General features: G+C 41.9%; 1 protein-coding gene across 1 annotated transcript; it reads left to right on the top strand.

The window, feature by feature from the left end:
* The first annotated feature begins 254 nt into the window (after positions 1–254).
* lrig3 (leucine-rich repeats and immunoglobulin-like domains 3) lies at positions 255–25,337 on the top strand. The gene is made up of 19 exons (XM_044108475.1): positions 255–755; positions 7,677–7,748; positions 7,855–7,929; positions 12,830–12,964; positions 13,225–13,368; positions 13,464–13,607; positions 13,703–13,846; positions 15,612–15,755; positions 17,403–17,483; positions 17,573–17,644; positions 18,159–18,230; positions 20,063–20,226; positions 20,359–20,694; positions 20,776–21,057; positions 21,145–21,621; positions 21,694–21,852; positions 21,952–22,092; positions 22,759–23,013; positions 23,098–25,337. The coding sequence occupies exons 1-19, from the start codon at positions 559–561 to the stop codon at positions 23,322–23,324; spliced, it is 3,321 nt and encodes a 1,106-aa protein (XP_043964410.1). The 5' UTR covers positions 255–558; the 3' UTR covers positions 23,325–25,337.
* The last annotated feature ends 18 nt before the right edge of the window (positions 25,338–25,355 follow it).

The following is a 25,355-nucleotide window of genomic DNA, read 5'->3' as shown; positions in this document are numbered from 1 at the left end:
CAGAGCATGTATTTTTATTTATTACATCTTCTAAACCTACTACAAAACTACTTCTAATAATTGTAAATTTAATAATAAAAACCTCAGTCATAAATATTAAACAGCTCACGTAAAAATGAACAAAAAAAAGTAGAGAAATTAGACCTATTACGTTGGATTTTGAGCCAGCAGCTGAACGGACTCCATTTCCCATGCGCCCCTGTGGTCCCCGCCCCACGCATACCTCTGGTGTGTGCTCATGCTGCGCTGTGGGGATCCCGCACAGGACGAGTTGCCCCAACAGAAGCGGCGAAGCGCACGGCACCAAAAACTTTCCACACTGGGATGGGAAAGTTCGAAAGGGACGCTTTGCTTTTCTTCCTCACAGATACGATCCACGCAGGAGGAAGGGATTGGATATAAACATCGAGCCGGTGGATAAAAGGATTAGTTTTTTGGGGTGTTGGGGGGCAGGGTGATTTATTAAATTTTTCCTGAAGATTTCGCACTTTGGATCGGCTGCATCCGAAGATAGAAAGAAAAGCCCACTGAGGTGCGATCGCCCGGGTGGAAGAAAAAATGCCTTCCTCTCCGCAGCCTCGCAGTCTGGTGAGGTTTGCCGTGTTTTTTCTGCTGTTCGTGGGACTGGAGCGTGGATCGGGGGCCCACGCTGGGACGTGCCCCCCTCCCTGCGTGTGTTTTGGGGAACTTGTGGACTGCGGTCGGGTGAAAAGGGGCCGAATTCCAGACACGATCCCGGAGTGGACAGTTCAGCTGTGAGTCCTCGTGAAGAGAGTTTTTCTGTTTTCTGTGGAAACTTTTGTTTGTGTCATTTATGACCACGACGTGGTTTGTGCGTTCAGTGGAGAACAAAAAGGAAAAGAGTAAGAAATCACAGAATTCAGTGGTGTCGACAAAATCCCTTGTTTTTATTTGGGGTTTTTTACTATAGTTTATGGTTTAAAGATACCAATATTCATACACGGTCAACTTGAATACTGTTATAACCAAAAAAAAAAAAAAAAACCTTACAAGATTGTGTCATCACAGACAGACCTTGCATGTCATTCAGTGATCAGAGTTGATCAGAGTTGTCTCAGTTCTTCGTGCATTTATGAAAAATCTGTCCTTTTATTTCTCAGGCTGAATGATCGATCAATCACCTACAGGTCAAAATCGGTTCCATTTCCAGAGATGCACTAATTAGTTAGGGAGACATTGGAAATGTTGGATTGACTTCATGCAGATTCACCAATCAGGGATCAGAATCAGACAGTTTTCCACAGTTTAAAAGGTTTAGGGACCTTTTGCTTTAATGCAGGAATGGGAATAATCTTGCTATTAGTTTGACGTTTTTTTTTTTTTTTGTTTTTTGTTTTTAAACTACTCTAATCTATAAACCTGCAGAATATTGGCATCAGCCAGGTGAAGTGTGATCGGTGCATTCCTAGTTTTGTCTAAAGTCGTGTTATTTTTTTTCTCTCCTCCTGTCTTGTCTTTGTTGTGGCAGCGGTGGTAATTACAGTAACAATCAACTACCTGATCCCTCCCTTTAGAAGTAATTGAAACAAAGCTGCTGCTGTGTTTGTGATGTTTTGCAGTGCAGTAAGTCCGCCTCAGTGCAACGCCGTGCCTTCAAAACAATTCAAGCCTAAATCTGTAAAGTTGAACTTCTTCCTGAAGTTCCACCGTCTCCTCTCATGTGTTTTTTTTTTTTGTTTTGTTTTGTTTTGTTTTGTTTTTTGTTCCACTGGCTCCACAGGCCGAGTCCGACCTCCGGTCTCCTGGAGCCACAGCAGCATGCACAGCCTCAGCTCTAAACTCATATTCCTCTCTGTCTTCTACTTTACAGATAATTATCCTTGGTGATATTTTTATTTATTTTTTTTTTTTTATGGCGCTGTGTTAGGATTTAGCAGTTGACTCAGCGCCTGCTGAAATCCAGCTTTTCTCTTCTGCTGCTCTGGAAACTTGCGACTTGCCAGAGAAAACAGACCCAGCCTGCGCCTCACAACCAAAAAAAAAAAAAAAAAAAAAAAAACCTGGCCTTCCAAAGAAAATTGAGAGAAAAAGAGAGGGGGGGGAGTCCCACTCAAGGGGAAAAATTCTTTTCACTCTGGCATGCTAATTTACGAGTGGCTCTCCAGCACATCTTAAACCCCTTAAACCGCCCGACTCTTTGTTTTCCAGCATCCCATTATTTCTGCTGAATTAGCAACACCGGGGCCAGCAGTGGTACTGATTGGGGAGGAGCGAAATAAAGGATGAAGATCAAGCCAACGGAAAAACAGAAATGTTTTCAAGTTGCAGTTTGAAAAGGGAGGGGAAAAAAATGTTTTAAAATTGTTTCAGTACAGAAAGAAATTAGCTTGAGTGTTTATGTTATTACAATGATACAATTCAAATAAACACAAATCATTATTTGATATATACAGAACTAAATATTGGTTGTTAATATCAACCCAGTTTTATTTATCGGACCGGTACAGACATGGTAAAATATGACTAATATTGGCCGTTACTGATGTTAGTGCCGATATATTGTTAATCGCTAATAGTTTTAATTTTAATCCTCGCTTGGTCTGGATGACTCTTACAAAAAGTAACAAAGAAGCACCCGTAGGCTCTAAATAGACCAAACGACTTTGACCTTCGACCTTCTGCTGATAGATCATTAGAGTTATAAAACCACAGCTCCTTACAGTAGAATGAATAGAAAATGAAAAAATCCTGGAGTCACTCTGTGGCCCGTTTGAATTAAGGCAGGTGGAAACATCTTGTCGTAGAATGCAATGCTTTTTACCAAAACGACCAAAACTACGAAGGTGAAAAAGTTCAAGCGGCAAACTAATAGGACTAGGAAGCAGACCCTAGACATCAGTTTTTATGGTTATGTAGATATTTATAATATTCTCCTACATTGTCTAGCTAACCATTGGGAATGTGTGATTGCCCTGCTGTGCCCAACATTTCCTCTTAGGGGCTCCACTACAAAAATATGAGTGCCTCAAAAATGTTAAAAGCAGCTGAAAGTTAGTTAGCTGAAACTAACAATAGCATCTAGGCTAGCACAAGCATGTTGACCTACAATAATATACTCCATGAAGTCTAAAAACCCACGTAAAAGTCAAAATGAGCTGCAAAGCAAAAGCTATCTAAAATACTAATCATAGCATCTAGGCCATCCCTAGCTGAGATGATAGCCTAGATATTATCATCTAGACTATCATATGTTAACAGTAGAAAATTATATTTTAGTTAGTCACAGATATGAAAATATTGGGTGATATAGATATCCGATATTAATATTGCTATTGTAGCTGAAAACCGATATTTACAATATATAAATTTCCTGATCTTTTGGACACAATTAAACAAATGACACCTCTGACATTGCTTCTCTACTCCAGTTAAACACAGGACAGCGTCACCGTGACCACCAGAAACACAAACGGCATCAAGATGGACATAAACATCAGCTGTTAATATCAATAAGAAGGACAAAAATTGAACAGTACTGATGTTAATGCCGATACATTGGCATTAAGAAACAGGTTTTTTACAAATCCGTGTATTTGATTCGTAAAAACCCTGTTTGTTCAGCTGGATGTGGAACACTTTAAACATTGAATATTCAATCGCAACAGAAACAGGGTTTGACCAAGCAGCACAAAGCTGCAATTGTACAGAATGTTGACATAGCAAAAGAGCCCGGGGCTATTTTAAAATTGTTATAATCAATCTACCAAGTACTACAAGTGAAAAGTATCGCTCATTAACAAGATGGAGCAAAAGGTTGGCAGCCATTGTTTCACGAAATGCCAAGTTGCTGATTCAAGCCAGTGTTCTTCCACTGTTGGCATCTTACCCCAGGGGGCGAACCTCACCGCAGCCAAAAACTGGAGAACGTTTTAGCATAAATATATCAAGGATTAACATTCCCAATCAAGCTGCCAAAAAAACAAAACTTCTCTGCCCCTTTTCTCTGGCATTGATATCAGCAAAAGTAGAAAACCTTACAAATATAATCATGGAGGAAAACCAAGGATTGACTTAGTCCCGTGACTGGTTTCTGCTTGCATGGCACACTCTGGAGTCCTGCTAATTTATGTATAGTGAAAATAAATTAGATCATTTTCACACATAAAAGAAGCATTTGTCCATACTAATACTTATTTTAAAAAACAACAACAAATATACAGCAAATTCTTTAAAAAAGTGGGACTAACAAACATTTCTACCAGGATTACAGCTAACAACAGTTCAACTAGGCTACTTCATTGGTTTTAGGTAATGGATCAAATTCAAAAGCTACAATTTATTTAAAGTATACCTGAAGGTGTTATTTTTATTTAAAAATTGACAAAGTTCTATCGATCTAAGTTCCATGGACTCAGGATAGGCATTAATTATAATGTTTCTCGTTATTGTGAGAAAATACAAATTCTCATCAGGGTTCGAATTTTGATTTATCTTGACAACTAAAATGTCCAATTCTGACAGCAAAGTCGAAATTGATGTTCTTGTAATTTTTTTCCTCCTACTGTTGGTTCCAGGAGAGAGTCAGCAAAATTTCATCAAATTCTAAAATATGATTCAGTGCAGTTACTGAGTGGAGGTTTAGTGATAAAAAATTATTATTATTATTATTATTATTATTATTATTATTATTATTATTATTATTATTATTATTATTATTATTATTATTATTATTATTATTATTATAATTATTATTATTATTATTATTATTATTATTTACACCAGTTAAAAATTGGCATGTTTTTTAAGAACCACATTTGTTTGTGGAGCTTTCATAACTGTGGCACTCAGACACGGCCATCATCAACCTGACAACAACCTGAGAAAACAAGAAGCTGTTTTCACTCTTAGCACAATGACAGATGCACAGTATGTTGCCATCAACTGTTGTATCAATGATAGTAACTTTTTTACATGTCATCATCACTTAGATGGGTAAAACTGAAGCGATATTATCAATCGATTATTATTTCAATGTTGGATTGCTTAACTGAAGCGATGTCAGTGCTGTGGTAGTTTTTTTCACTGTCAAAGGGGTAGGGATATATATATATATATATATATATATATATATATATATATATATATATATATATATATATATAAAATATTGGTTGATATCAGTTATCTGTCGTAACAGCTAAAGATATCGGCCCAAATTTTTATGTCAGTGCATCCCTAACAACAATACATTCCACAAAATATCGTGGCAAACTTTATTGCTCATCTCTCATCAGGACTTTTCACACTTCATAAAAGATCAGGAGCAGAACTCCTGGGAGGTCGCCCTAAGCTCCTCCCACTGCAGCGTTTTATTGGCGTCGCAGCCCCGCCCATTCAAAAATCACACAAGCGCCGCTCAGCATCAACAACAACCGGCTGCAAGAACAGACTGATGTCATTTTGTTCTGGCAGATACGGGCCGTTTTTTTGTTTTGTTTTTTGTTTCTCCCTAACGCGTGATTAGATTCAGGTTTATTTTTCCGTCAAACGAGAAACAAACACGTAAACTCCTCCGCTCTCAGTGTTTCTCGGTGTGAACGGTAACGACGCGCTCTTTCGGCTTAAAGAGAAGCAGTTTGCGGTGCCAGATAAGGAAGTGGCGCGGTCTGCTTCCATCGGGGCAGCAGATGCAGGTCGCAGCCTGTACGCCAGGCTTCGTGTTATCTTTCTTCACTCAGAGCCTCCTTTGTGAGGGAAATGGAAGTGTAGGGTCTGCACAAGGTTTATCTTTGGAGCGTGATAGGACACCTCCAGTGGCGGGGCGACAACAACAACAACAACAGCATCTTGTAGTTGGAACACGGCGAGAAAAAGAGGAGGGAACGGAGGGAGGCAGAGGTGGGGGTTTGTTCCAGCAGAGTAAGGAAAACTCTGCCTGATGTGTTCATGAAACCTTCAAAACAGGCCCAGAAAATCCAGCAGGTTGTCTCCGAGGTACAAAAGGCGTTCCTCTCACTTTTCCCAGCATTACAAATACATTAGTAGTTGTCAGGTTCCCCCACTACGCTCCCCTCCTATAAGAGTTTCTTGATGGATTCCAGATGAGGGAGGTATGGAAAAAAAAAAAGAAAGAAGAAGTGTCTGGCACCACAGTGTTGATCGTGCGCAGCAGTGCCAGTAACGCCGCCGCTTTATGGTGCGTGAGGCCCCGCTTGCCAGAGTTCTGCTGCTGGTTTTAAGGCTCATTTTCAAAAACAGGCAGCAGACACAAGAGTACAACCCAAAGCCGAGCCGCAGCCAAGCCCAGAACCGGGCCGGGCCGGGCCGAGTGCAGCCCAAACACCAACACGACTCAGACAAAAGCAAAACACAGATACACAATACGCAGTCTGTGTGGGCATCCAATATGTCCTGTGTCAGTGTCACTCAGTTTACCTTACAGTGCAATAATTATGAGGAAAAAATTCTGGTGTCAGAATATTTTCCAACGAATGTTTTTCCGTTAGTGAAATATATAATTGGTGCATTTCTAAACGCAGGAACTTCAGCAGTTATTCCTGCTGCTGACACCAGAAGCCAACATATTGATTATTACAGTTTTTGCCACTGATCGGTGATCTCATCAACCAGCACAAATTGTAATTCTGCATGTGCTTTGATGCATAAATTGGAATTGTTTTGTACTCCTGTAATTTTCTGCCTGATTCCAAACTACAATCGCTCAAAGGATCTTCAGTCAGGAGGTCAGGAGGTCAGGAGGTCAGAAGGTCGGGCCTCAAGAAACCCAGAGATCAATAACAACCTTAATAATCTTAAAACATTTTTTTATATTATTTTTCATTCTGACACACAGACTAAATTATATGTATGTAATAAACATCCAGTAAATTTACCAAATTATCCCACCTTCTTCTCTTTTGACTCCATGTAGAGTAATATAAATTTATTAGGCTGATTCATCTTCGCCAGGCTGTTTGTGTTTTTCGTGATCGCTTTATGGCTGAGGAAGCTTTTGAAAAGCTAATGCAGTAAAGGGGAGACTGAAACAGATTTTCCAGATAAGTTCTGACTTAGCAAATATTTACTTTGCATGACTGATTAGCTGTTCCTGCAGTTAGGATCGTTAGCACTGCATTTTTTTTCTCTACGTCTCTTGAAAGCTTGTGACATCACCGCTACTTAGTTGACATGACGGAAAAATTACAATTTGCTCTACAACACATTTCCAAAATCCTCTCTGAGATTTTCTGAGACTTGTGCTCTATGCTAGTTGGTAACCTCTGCTTCCTGTTTATTGCAGCCATGCATAGCGTCAACATCTGACGAGATTACACTTTGCGTTGCCTGGTTGATTCGCTCCAGTAGATACCAGAACATAGTGCCTATGTTCTTTGCGACATTTTAAAAGTTTGCTCAAAATTCAGACTGGAGGACTGTAAATTGATGCCTCTAACAAGTTTTTGCATGTTGGTAAGCCAAGATATTGGAGACAATCTAAGTGTGTAAAACATAATGGACGATCATTTTAACAGAACTTAAGACCATAGAATGGAGAATTTTGTTGGTTTTGAACTCTGGTGTACCTTAATTCCAGTTCCCAGCCTGTGCCTGCTAGTAAGGCAGAAAGCTGTTAATGTTTTCTGCAGGTCATTATGGAAGATTGGAGCTTGTGAAAAGTGCAGTGCGTTGATGTTTACTTCTTCCTCCTTTCACAGGGACTTAAGCCATAACAAATTGCAAGTGCTCGACGGCAATTTGTTTTCCAGACTGCCGCATTTAAAGGAACTGTAAGTGTTCTTGGTGTTCTCGGTGTTTACCCAGGTTAATAATAGTCTTTTCCGTCCTTCGATGTACTAAATCTAGCAATCTATTTCTGTTTTCTTACTTCTACAGAAAGCTGAATCACAACAAACTGGAGGCAATACCAGATCTGGGTCCTTATGCTTCAAACATCACAACCCTCATTCTGTAAGTAAAGGCTTTTGGATAACCGTTACGTTTGCCTATTGTCGCCTCAGCCTGGTTTCGATGGTCATTCTCTGCCAGGACTATTACAGTTGGTTAAACTCATGAGTTGGGAAGTTGCTTCTCCCAGCTCAGCCAAACCCAACTGACTGGGCTAGTTCCCAGACCAACCAAGTGTTTGCAGACAAATGTCACCAGGACGAATGGAAAGAGACTTCAACATCAATTTAGTCCCACTCTTTCAGAGGAGATCAGCTTTCAGACAAAAACAAAAAAAAAAGCCTCTTGACTTGTCAAAATTTATTCCTTGCAAACTGTGAGCTCGTAATCGTCTGGAATCTTGTTTTGCAAGACGTGCCTTCAGAATCACACCAGATATTAGACTGTGAAACCTCAACAATTTTCATTTGGTCTGTGGTGCGTTTTTCAAAACTACCCAGTGTGAAGTTGTTGGGGAGGAATGTAGATGTTCCTAGATGAGGCGTATTCCTCATCAAGCCCCGACACGACAGCCAGCAACAGCCGCAGGCCGCAGTCAGTCAGTCAGTCAGTCAGTCAGTCAGTCAGTCAGTCAGTCAGTCAGTCAGTCAGTCAGTCAACAATTTGCTTGTAGTTTTTGGAAAGAAATCTCACCTCCAGCGACAGTTTATTTCACAAAGCAATATAAACATGAGCTGGACTGCCATTTTAAAGTCTCCAGCAGAGCTCTTCCAACAGGGACGTTGATCCTCCTGCAACTTTTAATATGGGTTGGGTTACATTTTAATCCTTGCTTGGCTTCTAATTTGGCGAAGTGGCTCAGATACATTAAAGTACCTCAAGTGAAAAGGTATGCCTTTCCCTTAATGGTCATAAAGGAGTTTTAGCGTTTTAATGAGCACACCAAGTGACTAAAGCTCCACACCTCTGAATTTCATGATTTCCCTACAGTGATATAATATAGAACAGTATTATGTTATGGGGCAAAATTCCAACAGATTCCAATTAGAAAAAAAATCTTTTAATACTCTCCATGCCCGAAGTCCGGTCATTCACTCATAAATAGGCGATATGCTGGACTCCACTTCCTCTTGACGATGGAAAAGAGAGGATCGCTGGGCAGTCACTCGGACAGTGGGCCACTGACCTGAGCAAAGAGCCGTCTTGTAATCAGAAAGTTGTGAGTTCAATTCCAGCTTTCTCTTCTGACATGTGGAAGTGGCAAGGCGCCGACAACTCCAGGTGTGTTGGGGTGAATGAATGTGTGTGGCAAAAGCACCGCCGTTGTTTAAGTAGAAGTATGGATACTTGTGTTAAAAGTGACTCTGCTAAAAGTAAGAATACTGACTGAAATCGGTTAAGTAAAAGCTAAAAACTATTGAAATGTACTTAAGTGCAAAAGTAAAACATAATTGTCACCTTCAATGATACAAAAAAATTCATGATGTTGCACTTACACCCTTACAGTTGCTGACCTGGAAGGATTTCTGTTTTTCAGATTTGACAAAAACATTTTTTTTGAAGGCTATAATAAACTCATGACCTTCATGTTGGCTGAAAACACAGAGCGTTTACTACAAATTATTCTTGGAGCTGATGAAGTGAAAAGAGTCCTCTGAGACTGCGTTCACACCAGCCCTGTTTAATCCGCTTCCACTGAACTCCAGTCCGGTTCGTTTGACGATGTGTGAAAGCGTAATCGGACTCTGGTCCACCTACAATCCTAAGTCTGGGTTCAGTTGAACTCTATTATATTATTTAAATGCCTAAAATGTGTTATCTTATCTTAGCACTATGCGTTTCTTTTCAAAGTTTTATGCAATTTAGACATAATTTGGGATTGGAAAAAAGAAGGAATATAACAGAAATGGAAGTAGCCTAGATATGTCAAGTTAAAGTGGTGCAAGCCTCATCTGGCCTACAAACAAAACATTGCATATATTGTTATTATGGGGTGCCAGTATGCCACACCAATTACACTAGGTATCCCATAATGCTTTGTAATGGCTAACTGTCCCGTAAGACAGCCTGTAGTTGTGGGAGTTTCTGTTAGGGCTGCAGTGGTTGTTTGTATCCAGACACAGGCAGGAGGTTTTTGTGTGGAACTAAGTGTACAGTGCAATGTTTTGTAGTGCAACTTTAAACGTGACACCAAAACAAAACTATCATTAAACTCTGCAGTTTGGGAAAAATGAAGGTTTTCATGCAGTGAAGGTCAAACCAAAACCCTTTGTAAGTGTGCATTTCCATAAAGTAAATTTAAATAATCATCTAATAGATTTCCATAAAGTAAGTGACTTCTACCACAGCAGTAAGCAGTAGAGGCCACTTTTTGTTAATCTGTTTCTTTTAATTAAGGCAAACCATATTATGATTTTAAAGCTGAAGTACGTACCAAAGTGCTCTTGACCCACTTATTTTTGCCCAAACTCCAATTTTACATACATATTCATTTTATTGGTTTGTGTTTGAAAAAACTGGGACAAGAGCAAAACTTCAACTTGTTTGCTTTCACATGCTATCTTCATTAGCTATCACCTCTTTCCCCCTAACGTTTAGCAGTTCAGTCTGATTTCTTCTTCTTTTTTTTTTTCTTTCTTTTTCCACCAGTGGAACATTTTTCCAGAATTTCTCTCTCTCCTCCAGTTTCTCCAAGCTGGGAGGGTTGTAAAGGAAGAAAAAAAAAAAAAGAAAAAAAAAGGACCTCAGGGTATCAAATACCACTTATTCAAACAGCCAGTCAGACATAGCGGCAGCGCTCGCCGACTTCTTTGACCTCGCAGCTTAGAGTAAAAACAAATGGCAATAACCCTGCAGCTGGTAGTAATTGAGTCGTGATCATCTTAATTAATTGAACAATTTCCTTGGAATTTCTGTTGGGTTGGGGGGGTGGACCCTCTCCTCCGGCCCCCACCAAATCCCCTGTGTGTGAAGGGTCAACAAGTGACCGTAGAGATACCAGGTTAGATTAGGTCTACAAGGGGCTGAACTTCTTGGCAAGTTTCCATCAGTCAGTTTGAAGATTCAAGACAACAACAAGGCCCTCATACTCTTAGAAAGTTGCTTTAGCTAGGCCAGCCAATGAGCTGAAACGCAGAGTCTCGTGTGTGTAAGATATCTGACAAGTTTAATATGGCGTCTCAACAATGAATGCAGCGCTGGTTTTCATTACCGGCGCCACGGCTGTGAGAGGGAGTCGTCAGATTGCGCTTGAAAACTCTGTTCTTTTTCCAATAGGAAATACCACACAGACACACACGCGCGCACACACGCACACACACACAACCCAGACACACCACGAGTGAGACGGTTTAAAGGGAGAGAAGAGAAAAAAAAGCTACTTTCCGTTTGAAAAGCTTACTCTATTAAAATTATTTGCTGCTTAGTGGACACGGCTTTACTGAAAACACATGTCAACAACAACAGCGTTCGGGAAAGGCTCTCACGATTTTGCATAGTTTGACGGTTTGTGGGGTCTGGTTGAGGGCCCAGAGCGCTGGTAGATTCTGGCAGGTAGCAGCTTGAGGGAACCCAATCGTGCTTGTATAACAAATGAGAATCTGGGACGTAAACCCTGAACGATTGTTAACAACATCTCTGTTCCAGTCATTCACAGCCTTTTGCTTATCTAATTTCCCTCTGGTATAAGCTGGAAGAACTAGTTAGAGCTCATGTGGCAAACCTTCTTCTTCTCCTCCTCGCCTCAGTGACCCGGTCAGGAGAACATGGACACTGAGATACACTTTAGTCTGAGACCTGAGGGTCGTGGTGCGTGGAGACCCCTCTGTGGTTCTCCCTACAAAAAGGTCTTCATTGTGTTGGACTACGGCTGCAGAACGTTTCAGAGAAAGACACGTGTCAGTTACCAGTATCAGCAGATACCATAGTTTTAGAGATAAGAATCATTTCTGTCTTTTCCCCTATTAAAAAAATAGTAATTACTTCAGGGGTATCCAACTCAAATCCACATTGGGCCAAAATAATAGACAGTTGCTTTTCCTCTGTTTTGTAGCTTTCACTTGGCTACAAAACGGGGAAAATGTCGCCGTTTGGTGCAACTAGCGTGAGAGCCTGGGGCCCAATACGGGATATTTATGGGAAAATAACGATATGGCAGGAAAGGGGGATTTTAAAAAAGGGTCCTTTCCCGACCAAAACGGGAGACTTGATAGGCCAGGGTACACCTGCTGTCTGAATTCACTACCCACCTCCAGACCAGATTACTGTTGATTAGAGCTGACTTTTCTGATGATGTACAAATTCCAGTAAATGTCACCATTTTAGAAAAGTGAGCGTTGGCTATAAAATACCTCCAAACCATGCTGGGCACTGAGCAGCGGAGGCGAGGACTGGGCCTGCAGTCTGGTGCATCAGAGGGACTCTCTCCCTCCCATCCACTCCGCTGCTGAGTCCCCACACACAAAGACGGCACTGTACAGCTCTGTTTAGAACTAAGCAGTCCCTGCACTGCAATTTAGGAGGCGTGCAGCTCAGGAAATTGCTGGCCTCTGCCGAGGCATGCTTTCACTGAGGGAATGGCATTCATCAGTCAAGTAATTGGCGGGTAACGTTTTTTAAATACCTTGTTCGTAATTACCTTATAAACAAAATAACACGTCGCTGAACCTGAGGGTCTGAACGGCGACGTTAGTCATGTTTAAAAATTAACTTCCTGTTATAATAATATTCAAACAGCATCAGCGTGGAGAAGAAGAAAGAAAAAAAAGGCATGTCAGAGAGTTTCATGTTGGGTGGTAGGTTTTGTGAGATGTTTGACTTTTTTTTTTTTTTTTTTTTTCAGTCCGCAGTGGAATTTACAGTCTTCACTGTTTGCATATTTGGGAACACGACACCGTTTTGCGCCGCTAGTCAGATACGAAGCATTCCTTGCAATTTATAGGAGCAACGGTGTCTGTATTTTCAGAGCAAACAACAGGATCAGTGGGATCTCGGAGGAGCGGCTCAGACCCTTCGCCTCCCTGGAATCGCTCGACCTCAGCAGCAACAAAATAGTGGAAATAAAGACCAGCTCCTTCCCGGCTCTGCCTCTCAAGAACTTGTGAGTTTTGTCTTCTTACATGGCCTGAACTTTCTTTTTTTTTTTTTTCATATTTCGCTACATTTCAACCAAAATATCTAAGGCTGTACATTAGGATTTCAATTGATTTAAGACAAATGTAGCGAAGTAAAACTGAACTGATGCAGCGTTTGGTTCTTTTGTAAGACTCTTCCACTTTTCAGCTATGCACTGAGGTTTGTCGGTGTTACATGATGTTAAATGAATGGCCCGTTTCAGCAAGTTCCTCCGAAATCCTTCAGGTTCCTCTGCAACAATCGCATCTCGTCTCTGGAGTCGGGCTGGTCCACCAACCTGGCCAGCACTCTGCAGGTTCTTGAGCTCAGCCACAACCGGATCTCCAACATCCCGGCCAGGTTCTTCCAGCTGCCCAACCTGCAGCATCTGTAAGCTCTGCGCTCCTACGAAAGTTGCGTGTTTGATGGTTGCACCTGGTGGCTCCTTCTGATTGAGGACACCGCGGGGGTTTTTTTTTCCCCAGGGATTTGAGCAGAAACCAGATTCGCCGGGTGGAGGGCTTGACTTTCCAAGACCTGCCCACCCTCCGCTCGCTGAAGCTGCAGAGGAACCGCCTCACCGGGCTGATGGACGGGGCCTTCTTTGGCCTTAGCAACATGGAAGTCCTGTAAGTTCACCTTGTGATCAGTGCGTGCCGAGACGGTTTCCCTCAAACTTTCCCGGGTTTTGCATGAAGTGATGCCCTGTTTGCGTTGTCTGCAGGCAGCTGGGCTTTAACAACCTGACGGAGGTGAGCAAAGGCTGGCTGTACGGCCTGGGGGCTCTGCAGCAGCTCCACCTCGAACACAACACCATCAGCAGGATCCAGCCTGAAACCTGGAAGTGTTGCCAGAAACTCAGCAAGCTGTGAGTCCATATTCTTCCCTCTCTCTCTGGACTCCTTCCCCTCTCCAGCCAGCTTCGCTATTCCATTCGCCGTCTGAACCCTCGACACTTCTACATGCTGCTCCGCCTCCCCTCCTCTGCTGTGCTTACACTTCAGTTCCTCCCGCCACCAACCAGACAAAGCTGAGTCTCTGTTGCTCTGCGGATCAGTGCCAGTGTTAAAGCTCTGCCAAGCTACTACACATTCCGCCTTTTCAGTTCTGCTCTTCTGTCTCACTTTGTGATTTTTAGTTTTACACAGAATTCAATAATTCCCCAAACCAGAGACGTTTGCTCCTGGCAGGCAAGAACTGGTTAACAGTATTGAGGATTAATAAGGTTTTGAAAATTCATCTTTTTAATGAGATGAAAGGGAAATCGACTGGAGTTTTCTTTGGCACTGCTGACCAGCTGGCTGGACCCTGGCCTCGGCCAGCTGAGACCCTGTCTAGAAACGGTGGATGTTTACTGTGTAGTTTGGACTCAGAACCAAACAGCATCTTGAAGACAATGGGCTGCGGTTACTGTTGTCAAGGTGTACAAAACCTCCCATTCGTTTGGTTTTCATACCAACGAACCGTTCTCCGGTTAAAAGTCCTTCTAATGACAGACAGATGGTTCTAGATTGTTTACAAAAGTTGGGAATCGCTAGCTTAGACACTGAACCATACCGCCGACTTTGTCTGAATTCACACCACGTGATTTATAGCTCTGTGTTATAAACTGCATTTCCCCGTACACCGGAGCAGACTTAAAACATCCAAAAGTCTACATGCTAACCAGTTTTTTCTTCATACACGCTAGGCTACATGATGGCGAGACATTGTGTCCATGGTTACTAATGATTAGAGATCTACCTTTTCCATACTGTAATATTTGACTGTGCCTTACTAATCTTACTTGCTTATGAAGTGTATGAACATTAATCCTCTTATCTTGTAAAAGTTGTGCGCTGCTAATCCACAAAAAACTCTGTCTGGCTGCCAGTCCTTAATACTGACGGCTGCTATCCATCGGCGTCTTTTTCCCTCATCAAACGGTTTTGTGTGGAGGCTTCATGCCCATGTCCTGTACTCCAAATTTAGCGCCACTCACAGGTCTGGAGGACAAAAAACAGTATCTTAAGCCGTTTCCCTTCCATGTGAAACGGTACGATGCAGATGTGGGTGGGTTTTTTTGACAAAAAGTGATTATGCTATCATTTACATATTTGACGTAAATATAGTGATCGTTTTTACTCATTGTTATTTCACCACCGGCATCTCCTGCCTTTCCCTGGGAGCAGATTCCTTGTTGTGGCTTTTTCCATCAGCGGCCGGCTTAATGTTCACAAAGTCCAGGATGCTTTAGGACTCATTCGCTCTTATCTCGTAAACAAGTTGCTGGTGAGCTGGGGATCTGTCCAGCCATCTGATTTGTTCTACTTTGGATCAGAAAAGGATGTCCGCTATTTTTAAACTACATTCTCCCAAAGCAGTGCCACATATTGGTTTTGATTGCGTCAGAATCACAAGCATTCAATATATATTAATGGAATTGACCAACATGAAAGAGTTTGTAACTGTGAACTGGAAGGAAAAAGACTCTTTGCTGTAATTGGATCTAAAAAGTACCGACTCTGGGGAAATTAATATAAACAAATGCCACACTTTTGTTTATATTGTTGCATGGATATTAGGGGTGTGTTGCTGTGCTGATCTTCCTTGATGTTTTTTTGTTGTTTTTTGTTGTTTTTTCCGCCCTGCAGCAACTTGTCCTCGAATCACCTGTCCAGACTGGAGGAGTCCAGCTTCGACGGCCTCAGCCTGCTGGACGAGCTCCATGTGGGAAACAACCGTGTGAGCTTCATCGCGGGCGGAGCGTTCCGCGGCCTCTCCAACCTGCAGATGCTGTGAGTTGAGTTCGAGTTACAAAAAGACGGATTGTAAATGTCACCTCAGGGTGAGTACGGAGGCCCCTAGGGAACACGGAGGGGGGGGGGGGGCGTTGTGAGGATCGAGACCGAAGCCGTTGTTGGCGCGCAAGACGTAACTGACAGCATCCGGTTTAGGATTTTCAAAATAAAAGCTCCTCCAGACTCAATACATAGAACGGACATATTTAATTATTTCTTGGGACGCAAGTAAGAGCGAGTATTTGTTATGTGGAACAAAGAAAAGGAAAAACAAAAAAGGACAATCCATGCTATCCTTAGCTTTTAGCTAACTTCGGTACTGGAGTGGAAATATTGCGTCTGATTTGCTTTGGGGATGTGAAGTAGATTATTGTCTTGATGTGTCTGCGCACACAAATAAAAAAAAAAAAAGAAAAGAAGGAACTCAGACAGGCAGAACCGCAACCTCAGTAACCCCCCCCTGACACACACACACACACACACACACACACACACACTCCTCCCCACACCATCCTTTCCTCTGTCCAAATTGCTCTCCCACACCGCATCCACCCATCCCCCCCCACCTCCTCTATTCCCACAGAAAGGCTCAGTAACATTTCCCGTAGCGGAGACTAACTACAACCAAATGTGAGCGGCGCTGCTGAGGTCATCGCAGGGCAGGTGTGCATCTAGGTGGACACACACTGCTTCAGGGCTTCAACAATCCCCGGCCTCCCCCTACACACACTAACATGAAAGCACACACTCACACCCTTCCTCAATTTCAACCAGCCATAGCCGAGCATGCCGAGGAGGAAAATAACTGTTTGAAGGCAATAAAGAAGCTAAAGGATCAAAGGAAGCAATTTTTTTTTTTCTGGGAAATTCTAGGCTTTCGGTGATCTAGATGTCATTTTCTTTCTGCGGATAGCAGAGAGAGAAAGCGTTTGAGTTTTCCTTGCTGAAAACATTTCAAAGAAACATCAGCTGGTTAGATTATGTGGCCACGGTGGTAGTAATTACGAAATCCAACGGCTGACTATTTAACATTGGGTGAAAAGTCTTATTTTATGTAGGAAGTTGTAGTAAGAGAAAGGAAAAAAATGACGCTGCTCAGCGGATAAACGAGTGTTGAGTGTTTTGTTTGCCTGCTAAGATCACATTATTTGGTCATTCATTTTGGACTTATTGCTAAGTTAATATTTGGCACAAAATACTTCATAAAACATCAAAATCCCACCAAACAGAGATTTTTACAGCAGGTTTACCTTTTCCAGCAATTGTTAGAACAGTATCTGTATCTGGGAAATGGCCTTTATGGATAGGCTGGCTTTTACTTCCTATTGAGATGCTTTGTTTAGCAGCTCCAGTTTATAATTAAAAAGGTCTTCCAGGGAAATAGTCAGTGGGTTCGTGAAAAAGCTTATTTTACATATGATAAAACAACAGAATCGCTTTAAAGCTCTTATTGATGGTGTTGGAAAGATATTTAAAAACTTCACCCATCTTGTAGGAGGTTTTATGACCACCCACTCCCAACCTGCCCAAAAAAGGGGCAAATAAATTAATAAGTGCCAAAAAGAGTTTTATATGATCGTTTGGAGCATAAATTCAATGTTTGATTGTGGATTTTTTTATTTCACATTGTAATTTCTCTTAAAGGGATCTCCAAAACAATGAAATCTCCTGGACTATTGAAGACATGAATGGGCCGTTTTCTGCTCTTGAAAAGATGAAAACGCTGTAAGTTAGTTGTGTCTGACAGATCAAATTGCCCTAATAAAAACTAAGATCTTGTAGTCTGGTGCAGCCTTTTGTTTCCATTCTTCCAGGTTCCTGCAGGGGAACCAGATTCGCTCGGTGACCAAAAAATCCTTCTCAGGCCTGGACGAGCTGCAGCACCTGTGAGTCGACCTCGTGTTTCACTGATTGTTTTCAAAAGTCCGAGCCGTAAACAAAGCGGGCCGAATCATAAAAGGCTGTTTGTTTGAGCCATGCATCCAGATCGTCTTCTCCTTTTCCTCTGCTTTGATGTGGAGTCAAGGAAAAAAGAAAAAAAAAAGCTGCCATTAGCATCCTTACATGTGAAACTATATCGATCACAAAGAGAGACAAAGTGGAGACAAGTGTGTGTGTATGTGTGTGTGTTTGTATATGACTTTTCAACAACTGCATTTGATTCTAATTAGAAGTGATGCCAGAACTCAAAGCAGTCCAGAGTCAGGCCTCTTTTGATTAACAAAGCGATCTGTTGCCCAGAGTTTTATTGTTTTTTTTTTCCTCTCTCTTTCTTGTGATTGAAGATTGTAAAAATGTCTGCACTCCTAACATCTGATGTCTGCAGAAAATCTCTCTGAGAACCTTATCAGTGCTGATGCCTTGTCTTTGTTTATTCTTATTTTTTCCTCTGTGCATAAGAGATCTGAGCAATAACGGCATCATGTCCATCCAAGCCAACGCCTTCTCCCAGATGAAAAACCTTCAGGAGCTGTAAGTGTTGGCACCACAGACCGCTGACTTTCTTATTAACATCGACTCCAAATATCATTGAACAGTTTGATGATATCTTCATCAAGGAAGTGCATTAGCATTAGCATTTTACCTTAAGTAAGCTATTAGCTATTTTTCTTACTTATTAGCCATGTTTAGTATACTGAATGGAGTAAGTCAATTACATGGAGCATCGTAGTGATGCCCCACATGCTGCTGACAGCATTCATGCTAACATTAGCATTTTGGCTAATTTCAGCTGATCCACTTACTTTAACATACTCAGTGGTGCAAGTCCATGTTTTTTAGCATCAGAACGCTGGGTCCAAACCGACAGGCACATGTTGGCAAAATAAAAATCATTATCCATCTATTATCTAATGTACACAAAATCTTTTTGTACTGTGGGAGGAAGCCGGAGCACCCGGAGAGAACCCACTCATGCACATGAAGAACATGCAAACGCCATGCATAAAGAACCCAGGCCGGGATTCAAACCCAAGTCTTTATTGCTGCAAGGCAACAGTGATACCAACTGTGCAGCCCTGATGTTTTATTTTTGATATTTTAGTCATGAAATTAATTTTTTATTGACACCTAAGGAGAATTTAGAGGCCAGTTGACCTAACAGTCATGATTTCAGACTGTGGCAAGGAAACCAGAGCACCAGAGAGCAAAGGAGATGATTGTTGATTTCAGGAGGAACAGGATTAAATCAAACCCAATTTCCATCGTGGGAGAAGAAGTGGTGGTTGTTGAACAATATAAACACCTGCTGTTGTTGTAAAATCTGACAAGAACTTTTGCCTGTTTGGAGAAGAGTTACAAAGAAGTAATATTGGTTTAATAATTTTATAACTCTGTTACTACAGAGGAGGGCTGAGTTGGCAGTTAAAAAAATCTACAATGATGATGGAACTTTGACTACAGAAGGAGGCTGAATGTTAGAACTACAGACATGGCAGCATTATATAACTGATTTAACTCAACCACTGTTACACGTGGGATTAGTGTTGCCATTTAAAATGAAGCATACTGGAAATTTCAAAATAAAAGCCTCAATATTGCTCTCAGGTTAATAATATCAGCCTGTATTATCTTTACCTCTCAGGTTAGTGCAATGCATTAACATTAGCACAAAAATTAGCATTTCACTTCCTCCCACCATGAGCCTTTTCCCTAACATAAGCATTTTAGCTATTCCTTATATGTTAGCTATGGTTAGTATAGTCAATGGAGGAAGTGAATGTAAGACAACATGCTAGTGATACCCACATGCTACTCAAAGCATTCATGCTAACATTAGCATTTTGACTAATTTTATTAGCATTCGCATTAATTTTAACATACTGAATGTTGCAGGTCCATATTAGTCAACATTCTTGTGATTCTCCACATGCTACTTTGGGATTTTTTTAGCTAAGCTTAGCATTGATGCTAATTTGTAGCATCAGAACCCTGTGTCCAAACCAACCAGCACACTTTGGCAGGCCCCAGTTAAATTTCTTCAGGAATTTTCTAGTTCCATTGGAAGAAAGTCAAAATAACCTCTTTTTCCCATAATTCTGACAATGGGCTAACTGATTCAAGACCTCCTTGAAGTAATTAACGTAGCCAAACCTACTTAAAGCAGTAAAGGTTTAGTGTCATTTAAAGTGAGGCGGTTTTTTCCATTTTTTTAATAAATATCTTCATTCAAATACTTACAGGAAAAAATCCTCCTCAACTTCACTTCTTAAACATCTTGTTTTCTCTGATAGAACATTAACTTATGGATTCATGAAGCATGTGCTAAACCAAAAGCTTTTTCTGATACCTTCTCCTCCTGGTAGGCGTCTGAATACCTCCAGTCTCCTGTGTGACTGCCAGCTGAAGTGGCTTCCCATCTGGGTGGAAGAGCAAAGCTTCCTGCCCTGCGTCAATGTCAGCTGCGCCCACCCACAGATGCTGAAGGGCAGGAGTGTGTTCTTGGTACGTCAGGAGGAGTTTGTGTGTGGTAAGTGCATTCATTCCTGATACACACGAGCTGTTTAAATTGGGTACTTTTCTTCCCTGGCCACTAAATGTTAAAATGTAGTAGTTTGTGCATCATCTGCATACATGTTGATGTTTTTTCTTGCTCGTCCAGATGACTTCCCAAAGCCCAAGATAACGGTGCAGCCAGAGACCCAGTCAGCCCTCAAAGGAACCAACGTGACATTCGTCTGCTCTGCCGCTAGCTCCAGCGACTCCCCCATGACCTTTGCCTGGAAGAAAGACAATGAAGTACTGAACAATGCCGAGATCCACAACCAGGCCCACCTAAGGGTTCAGGGCGATGCAGGAAGTGAGACGGAAGTCACAGAATACACCACCACATTGCAGCTGCGGAATGTGGAGTTCTCCAACGAGGGGAAGTACCAGTGCGTCATCTCTAACCACTTTGGGTCGTCATATTCCTCTAAGGCCCGGCTCACGGTGAACAGTAAGTTTGGGGTGTGCTAAATTGTTAGACACTTCTCAACAGACCCTGGACTCCAAATCTTAACCTGTTTTGCTTTTTCAGTACTTCCTTCTTTCACCAAAACACCAATGGACTTGACGATCCGGGCAGGAGCGATGGCTAGGCTAGAATGCGCGGCCACCGGTCACCCATCCCCTCAGATCGCCTGGCAGAAAGACGGAGGCACTGACTTTCCTGCCGCTCGCGAGCGTCGCATGCACGTCATGCCCGAGGATGATGTCTTCTTCATTGCGGGTGTCAAAACGGAGGACATTGGTGTCTACAGCTGCACGGCTCAGAACACAGCTGGAGTTACTTCAGCAAATGCAACTCTAACTGTTCTTGGTGAGAAAATTACCCTACACCTACTGGACCTTTATTATTCCAAAGTTTTTAACAGTGTTGTCAAAGCTTTTCCTGTATTTCTTACAGAAACCCCCTATTTCCTGCGCCCTCTCACGGATCGGACCGTGGCCAAGGGCGAGACAGCCGTGCTCCAGTGCATCGCCGGTGGAAGCCCTCCTCCTAGACTGAACTGGACCAAAGACGACAGTCCCCTAGGGGTCACCGAGCGACATTTCTTTGCTGCTGCCAACCAGCTCCTCATTATTGTTGATGCTGCTGAGGTGGATGCGGGAAAGTACACTTGCGAGATGTCGAACGCTCTGGGCACAGAGCGGGGGAATGTTCGCCTGGCCGTCCTGCCGAACCCCAACTGTGATTCTGGAGTGCAGAGTGGTGCCGGGAATGTCATGGGGAGTGGATCAGGGGCAGATGATGATGGCTGGACCACAGTGGGGATTGTCATCATTGCGGTGGTTTGCTGCGTAGTTGGAACTTCCTTGGTCTGGGTGGTCATCATCTACCACACCCGCCGGCGGAACGAGGACTGTAGCGTCACCAATACAGGTCAGAGGTCACTTGGTTTGTCAGATTGTCCAAGCATCTAAACTTGCATTAACACGTGATCTTGTCCTCCAGATGAGACCAACCTACCTGCGGATATTCCTAGCTACCTCTCCTCCCAGGGAACACTAGCGGACCGACAGGATGCCTACATCCCGTCTGAAAGTGGTAGCAGCCATCAGTACATAGCATCATCCTACAGTGGTTTCTACCTGCAGGCCAAAGACATGAACGGTACCAACACTGGCCTTTTCTTCTTTGACTTTAAAGCTAAATGTACTGAAATAAAATATAAGGTTGTAGTAACATTGTTCACCTGGTTACCCTTGGTAGGTCTTTGTCAGCTGGATACAGGAAGTGAAGCTGATATGGAAGCAGCCATCGATCCTTTGCTTTGCCACTACCAAGGTCCGATTGGCTCGCTGCTTTGTCGCGATAACATCTATCCCAGTGACCCATCCGAAGTCTTCACAGGTTGGTACAAGTCTTGATCCGGTTCCAGAAGGATTTTGAAAAGGGCCGTGTTATGACTTTGTATTGACTTTTTTTTAGCTTTTTAGCCTGATTATGCTATTCCTTCATCGAGAACATTCTTGGAGTGTTGCCTTGATTCTTTCACTCATTTTAGAAATCCTTCAATCTCATCCGTGTGGACCAGCGTCTCCTTCAAGGTGCCGCTCCTCTTTGGAGCATCATCAATACCAAATCAATACCATCAATACCAAAACTCTTGGTATTGATGATACATTTTTAGACAAACTGATGGGAGAGAGAGCTGCAGCCTACCGGAGGCTCCCCCACTCAGCTACTTCAGACTAGCCAGCAGTAATTAGCAAACACCTGATGGAAGTGTGCATCTGAGGAGCTCCTTATAGGAACCACTTCTCAGAGTAATGCTAGTAAAAAAATTGCTAAAGGGTTAATAGAGGAGCCATGTTGTGGTGGCTTTCTGAAGGTGGTGTTTCAGGAAGAGCAGGAGTTTCTAAAGAGAAAGAGACCCAATTTACATAAATTACATGTTTGATATATAGCTTTTTTTTTTAACAACTTTAGTTACTTAATTGAGCTTTAAAATGGTGTTATGTGCCACTTTAAGCCCCAGAAAACTAATTAATAAAATCTCTGCCTATTCACCCTCAGGTTTTTCAATTGACCAAAAGCCGGTCGGCATGGAGTCCTACAGCGGCAGCCTGACCAAACCCAAAACGATGGACATTTTGCTATCGGAGCATTTTGACGTGTGCTCGCCCTCTCTAGTGATGCAGCTTCGAAACACCAGCCTAAATCAAGACCCTGCGCCTCAGCAGAGGGACCGGCAGACAACTGTGGATGAGGAAGATGCTTTCGACTGTGGAAAACCTCATAAATGTGTCTCTCCCTGCAACACATTCATGGGTAAGTTGTCGATTAACCAATCTTTTTATCCGGACTTGATTTTGCACAGGCAATGGAATGACTTTTAAACATGTTTTCCCGCAGGTACGTTTGGGAAAGCTCCTTGGACTCCCCACAAGGATCTATACATCCCACAGTCAGTCACGTATCATGGGATAACTCTTCACGAGAATCCTTACACTGCTTTGGACATTGACTCGGACCTCGAGCAGAGCATCAAGGACTCATTGGAGCAGAGCGGCCGTGTGTATGAGCAGCCGTTTGACGGCCGTAGAACTGATGCCATCTCACAACGTAGGATGAGCTCCTAGCTGATCCAACTTCCGATTTTTCAATGAGAACAACCAAAAGGAATAGAAAAACACGAACATTTCTACCTCACTGAATGGACACTTTGGCAATAAAGGATGTCTGTAATGTGCAACAAGTGAATGTAAAGGACAGCTTCACGCAAAATAGCACCGGTTATTTTGCTGAAAAAAAAAGATTCTGTTGAATAACGTAGATGAATATATACATTTTTATATAAAGTTTATTATATTTTGTAAATTGTTTATAAACAGATTTGATTATTTTTGCCTACTTTTTTTTGTACAAATACTTTGCAGCCGTGGCTTTCCATTTATGTCCGCTTTGAATAAAGCAGTGTTTTGCACATGTGTAAACAATAAAACGTGTGCTGCCATGCTCACTTATGGTTTTTCAAACCCTCCGAAAAGATGATCTGTTTCACATCTGAATATGAGACAGATTCATCACTGTTCTCTCAGAGCACAACACACCACCAGAGTGGCGTTCATATTCAAATATATGGCATCCATTTTCATCTTAATTCAGTTCAGATTTATCCAATATAATCTAGTCATATTTTCAGATATAGGTTTGAATACATACTGTTCCAGTTCAATCCTAATTATATTACAATACAGTTGAAATTCAGTTAATTATTTGATGCAAACTGCCGACAAGTGATCTATTACAGGCAAAGGGGACGTCCCCAAAAACTCGCAGCATTCACCATTACAGGCTTGGTGACTGCACATCCTTAAAAAGTCTTAAATTTGCAGTTGCATGTTCGATTCCCGGTCTGATGACCTTTGCCGCCCGTCTTCCCTCTCTTTCATTTCCTGTCTAACTACTCTCAAATAAAGGCTGTCAGAGCCAAAAAAAGACCTTTCTAAAAAAAAAAAATTCTTTAATTTTTTTAAAGATTAAAAAAAAAGTAAATGAAACTTGCATGCATTAATGACAGGCCTTAAATTGTGTTGGGGGAAGTACTATTTAATCTCGTATGTTTTTTCATAAACGTTCATTGTGTCCTATGACTTGAGCGGCTGAGGCTGCTAGTAACTGGATGCTAATATACTCTAACTAGCTTTTTAGCATAGATATCATGGATGAGTACAAATTTATCACCAGTTAGCTGAACGACAACTGTTTTTGCCACTGACTAGCTTCTGTTACCAACTCATATGAAAGTAGGTCCATTCTGCACCAAAAAAACTTGCTAAAAAGAAAAATAAAGGAATAGCGGAGTTAAATAGCAAGAGCATCTACTTAAGTGACTCCTTTCAGGAAACGGACATAGCTAAACATGGAGGCAGTGGGTTAAATGGACTTTGTGCAGGAGAGAAAAACTCAAAGAACATGTTGTGCAAATAAGCACAAGTTTTGATGAAACATGGCACCATGGTATAGCCAAATGTTGTAAAAGGGAATTCCCTTAGAGCTTGTTTTAAGTTAAAAGCCATTGGAGGAGGATCCAGAAAATCTCTTAGGTTGCGATAGTTTTCATAATTTGTCTTACTAAACTGACTTTTAAATGTATCAATAATCCCGCCCTGGAGATTATCAGACAGATGACTTTAACACCCCACAGCAGGAGTCAGAACAAGGAGAGCTGGAAATAAAGACTGCAACTCAGTAGGATGCGGAACATGATTTGGATCATCATGTTTCTCATTTAAATGAGCACATACTGTATGTGGAACATTTTGCCACCAGTAATCAAACAACTGACTGGGCTTAAAACGTTTACATCTCACGTGAAGAAGAAATGGCTCAAACATGTGAACACTAAAACTGGTACAGCAGCTAACACTCATTACTTATTGTTTACTGTTACTTTGTTGTTTTATTTAATTTGTCTCTTTTTTCCATTTTAAATAACTTTTTTCATAATTGTACAGGTCAACATCTTGTTTGTCTTGAGGTGTTATTCTACTGTTAATTCCAGATGTTTCTGTGTATTTTTACATGCCGACGTAGTGACGGCTCCGAAAGTTTGAAAACGTTTTTTACATCCTCTTGTGGTATATCCCAAAAAGAATAAACGCGCTAAC

The sequence above is a fragment of the Gambusia affinis genome, linkage group LG23 (genome assembly GCF_019740435.1).
Source record: "Gambusia affinis linkage group LG23, SWU_Gaff_1.0, whole genome shotgun sequence".
NCBI lineage: Eukaryota > Metazoa > Chordata > Actinopteri > Cyprinodontiformes > Poeciliidae > Gambusia > Gambusia affinis.
The sequence above is the reverse complement of the archived record's forward strand: the minus strand, read 5'-3'. Positions and strand labels throughout refer to the sequence as shown.

Coding starts and splice junctions, on each gene's coding strand:
- lrig3 (XM_044108475.1), top strand. CDS start 559: ATGCCTTCCTCTCCGCAGCCTCGCAGTCTGGTGAGGTTTGCCGTGTTT. Junction 7,749..7,854: donor CTGCCGCATTTAAAGGAACT/GTAAGTGTTCTT, acceptor TTACTTCTACAG/AAAGCTGAATCACAACAAAC. Junction 18,231..20,062: donor ATGAAAAACCTTCAGGAGCT/GTAAGTGTTGGC, acceptor TCCTCCTGGTAG/GCGTCTGAATACCTCCAGTC.